The sequence below is a fragment of the Eurypyga helias genome, unplaced genomic scaffold, assembly GCF_000690775.1.
Source record: "Eurypyga helias isolate BGI_N326 unplaced genomic scaffold, ASM69077v1 scaffold8650, whole genome shotgun sequence".
In the NCBI taxonomy this organism is placed as follows: Eukaryota; Metazoa; Chordata; class Aves; order Eurypygiformes; family Eurypygidae; genus Eurypyga; species Eurypyga helias.
Window position 1 is genome coordinate 1 of NW_010223756.1, and position 3,247 is coordinate 3,247.

Genomic DNA, 3,247 nt, shown 5'->3' on the forward strand with positions numbered 1-3,247 from the left:
ACTGAACATACTCCCCGAGAATGAATAATCACAAGAAACTGGCTTAAAGCAGCTCGCTGGATCTGGTGCATGATTGAGTTCGATTTCATTTTTTAATTTATTTTTTATTTCCCCCAAGTCATCGTTCGCAGTTTATTTTCTGCAATTTTTTTTTTTTTTTTTCACCTTTTGGGGGATTTGCAAACCGAATTACATGCATGTCCAGTGGGGGAAGGTTTAATTTTGACGATGGAGGGTCGTACTGTGGAGGCTGGGAGGACGGAAAGGCTCATGGCCACGGAATCTGTACCGGCCCGAAGGGTCAAGGTGAATATTCAGGCTCCTGGAGTCACGGCTTTGAGGTGCTGGGGGTCTACACTTGGCCCAGCGGCAACACTTATCAGGGCACCTGGGCGCAGGGCAAGCGCCATGGCATTGGCATGGAGAGCAAGGGGAAGTGGGTGTACAAAGGAGAGTGGACCCACGGATTTAAGGGACGGTACGGAGTCCGAGAATGCACTGGAAATGGGGCCAAGTACGAAGGCACCTGGAGCAATGGATTACAGGATGGCTACGGGACAGAGACCTACTCGGATGGAGGTAGGTGCTGCATTGATACCTTCCTGGCCAGGGTGGGCGGAGGTGTGGGGGTACAAGCGTCTGAATGGGGATCCTGGTTTTAGGCTGGAATCTGTGAGTTTGCAACCCACTGGCTTGGAGCGAGGGATGCTCATACCCCGCAGGAGATAAGGAACCAGCATGGCATCAGCCCAGCTCTTTGCCACAGGTAGCCCCATATGTTCAGCGGGTCTCTGGTCGACGGGTCCTCCCCCCTCCTTCTCCCAGACCAGGTTTTCTGGGGAGGGGAGCCAGCTGTGCTGGTGGGGGGATGCCCAGCGCTCGCCCAGGGGTGGTGGGAGGACGGGGTGGGCCGAGCCGTCAGGATATGACCCAAGTTGCACATGGGATTTGCAGTTCTGACTGCACCACTGGAACCTGTAGGATTTGCATCGAAGCAACCCAGGGCACAGGGGAGGGTGCGAGGGGGGGCCAGGGCAGGTGGGTGCAGCTCTGGGGCTGCAAATGCTTCCAGCCAGGGGCTGGGGTCTTTGCATGCCCTGCAACCTCTCTGAACACAGCCCCCCACTTAATAATACCAGGCAAAAGACTTTAATTCAGACAAGAGTCTTACATTCCTAGTTTACGGCTTAATGCTTAGTGTAGGGGCTCAGAGGGATCACCAAAGCTATTTTCTGCCGTCAACAGGGCTTAACGAGATGTTGAGGGGAAACTAGGATTAAATAAAAAACAAGAAAACCCAATTGGAGCGATCAAAAAATATTGCTGGACTAACAAGCTTTCAGGCCGAACTAGGAGAAACAGCTGGGGCTCTGCTGTAAGTGGCTGTATCATCCTCTCTCATGTTTTGTAGCTACTTCCATCTAAATTGCCACCATAATCCAAGGCAGGCCTACCTGCCGGCAGCCAGGGGCATTCGGCAGCGCTGCCCCGTTGTTTTGCTGCTGAAGGTGCCCATCTACAGCAGGCTCGTTTTGGGGTTTTGTGTTTTGTTTGCTTTTTTTTTTTTAAGATGTTATCGTGTGAAGGGAAGGAAATTGCAGCGTTGATGAGCTCCATCCCAGCCTTCCTGAAAGGTGCTGCAAGACCTTTCTCTAGAAAACCGGGTTTGCTGCTTTGTGATGATACAGGGAGGCAGGATTAAACGTTACCTGCAGCTGCTCTTTGATGCTTTTGAAGGGAGAGGTGTAATGAACTCTTGATTTTTTTTTTTTTTATATATTAGAATTTTGTGCTGGTGGCTTTCTCCTAAAGGAGAATGTAGCCGCAACCTTTTGTTTCATCTGCCTGGAATAATGCTGGGGTCTGAGCTGGAATCTGCCGGGTGTGCGTTTGCAAGCCATCGATAAATCCCAGCAGTCCTTCAGCTGAGAATAAACCTTGCTCAGAGAATAATTGCGGTCTCCCACGTTCGAAGCGGTCAGGAGGGGACGTGTGTGTGTGTGTATGTGGGTGTTTCTGCGTGTTCCTAAGGCGAGTGCCGTCTCCTTGCTCCCCTCCTGGCACCCAGCCCTCGCCGGGGCTGTTTGCGGGAAGGCGGACAGGAGTCTCAACAAACTACAGGTCTCCGAGGGCTGGGTGTTGCAAGGCTGGCCCCGTCCCCAGGCACGCACATGCCCCCACCCCAGCACCTTCCCCATCAACTGCAGCGCAGCGGCTCCCTGGGCAGCCTGGGGACCATCTCCAAATTGGGGTGGTTTACCAGCAGTTTCATCGTTTCGGAGAACCTACCAGAAGCAAAGAGTTTTTTCTTCCATCTTGTCAGGCCAGCCCGGCTTCTTGGTGTTTGGGGACCAAAAAGCGATATTGCATGGTTTTAGGAGGTGAGGGGATCAGGAGGGTCTGTAGCACAATGCTCCCCCCCAGGGACTCTACAGACCATCCTAGGAAAAGGGGGGCGGCCGTGCTGGGGAAACGCAGGGTGATGGTACCTGTGGTCAAGCCCATCCTGCTGCCGGGAGCAGGGATGGGCCGTGCACACTGCGACCGGGCTCCTCCACACCAGCTTTCCCCCCATCCCAGCTGGGCAGCCACCATGGAGTGAGTGAACCTGGCTAAAACTGCACTTTCACCAACTCGGTTGTAAGTACCCATAGGCCGTGGCCCTTTCCCAGTTGCCTGTCTCCATTCGGGGTGGAAAACACCGAAGCTGAGCATCTCCAGCCTTTTGGACACCAAACCTTAATGAACTTTGTGTTCGGATACAAGAAGCTGGTGTGTGCAGGAGCTCTGCTGGGAGGGTGGTGCGTAGCTATGGCACGCAGGAGGCAACCGTTGGGAAGGATGTTTCTCATTAATCTATTCAAGTTATTACCTTCATCAAACTGAAGTATCCTACAATCCTCGCCCCAGCATCTGTCACTTGCCACCCACAGATAAATATTCATCCCTTGCATTTTTTCTTTTTTTTAGCACATCAACCAGGGCTAGGGAATGGGTCCCTAAATGCGCAGCGAGGCTCAGGAAGCGAGATGATCCAGAATTCATGGATTTCACTCCCATTTTACCCCTTCCTTGCAGAGTAGTGGGTAAGGGCAGATCTCGACACTCCACCAGCCGTTGCTATCTTGGGGAGCAGCGTTCTGCGTGACCGATGCACACATGTTGATGCGTTGGGCTTGGACATAGGGTATGGCATGCGATAGCCTGAGCCACGCTGCCATCCCCCCCCCTCGCCATCCCAGCTCTG

General features: G+C 53.1%; 1 protein-coding gene across 1 annotated transcript in view; it reads left to right on the plus strand.

The window, feature by feature from the left end:
- The first annotated feature begins 3 nt into the window (after nucleotides 1-3).
- Nucleotides 4-3,247, plus strand: part of JPH3 (junctophilin 3) — a 53,216-nt gene continuing 49,972 nt past the window's right edge. The window contains exon 1 of the mRNA XM_010151526.1: nucleotides 4-579. Coding sequence (XP_010149828.1) covers nucleotides 198-579 — 382 coding nt within the window. The 5' untranslated portion in view covers nucleotides 4-197. The remainder of the gene's footprint in view (nucleotides 580-3,247) is intronic.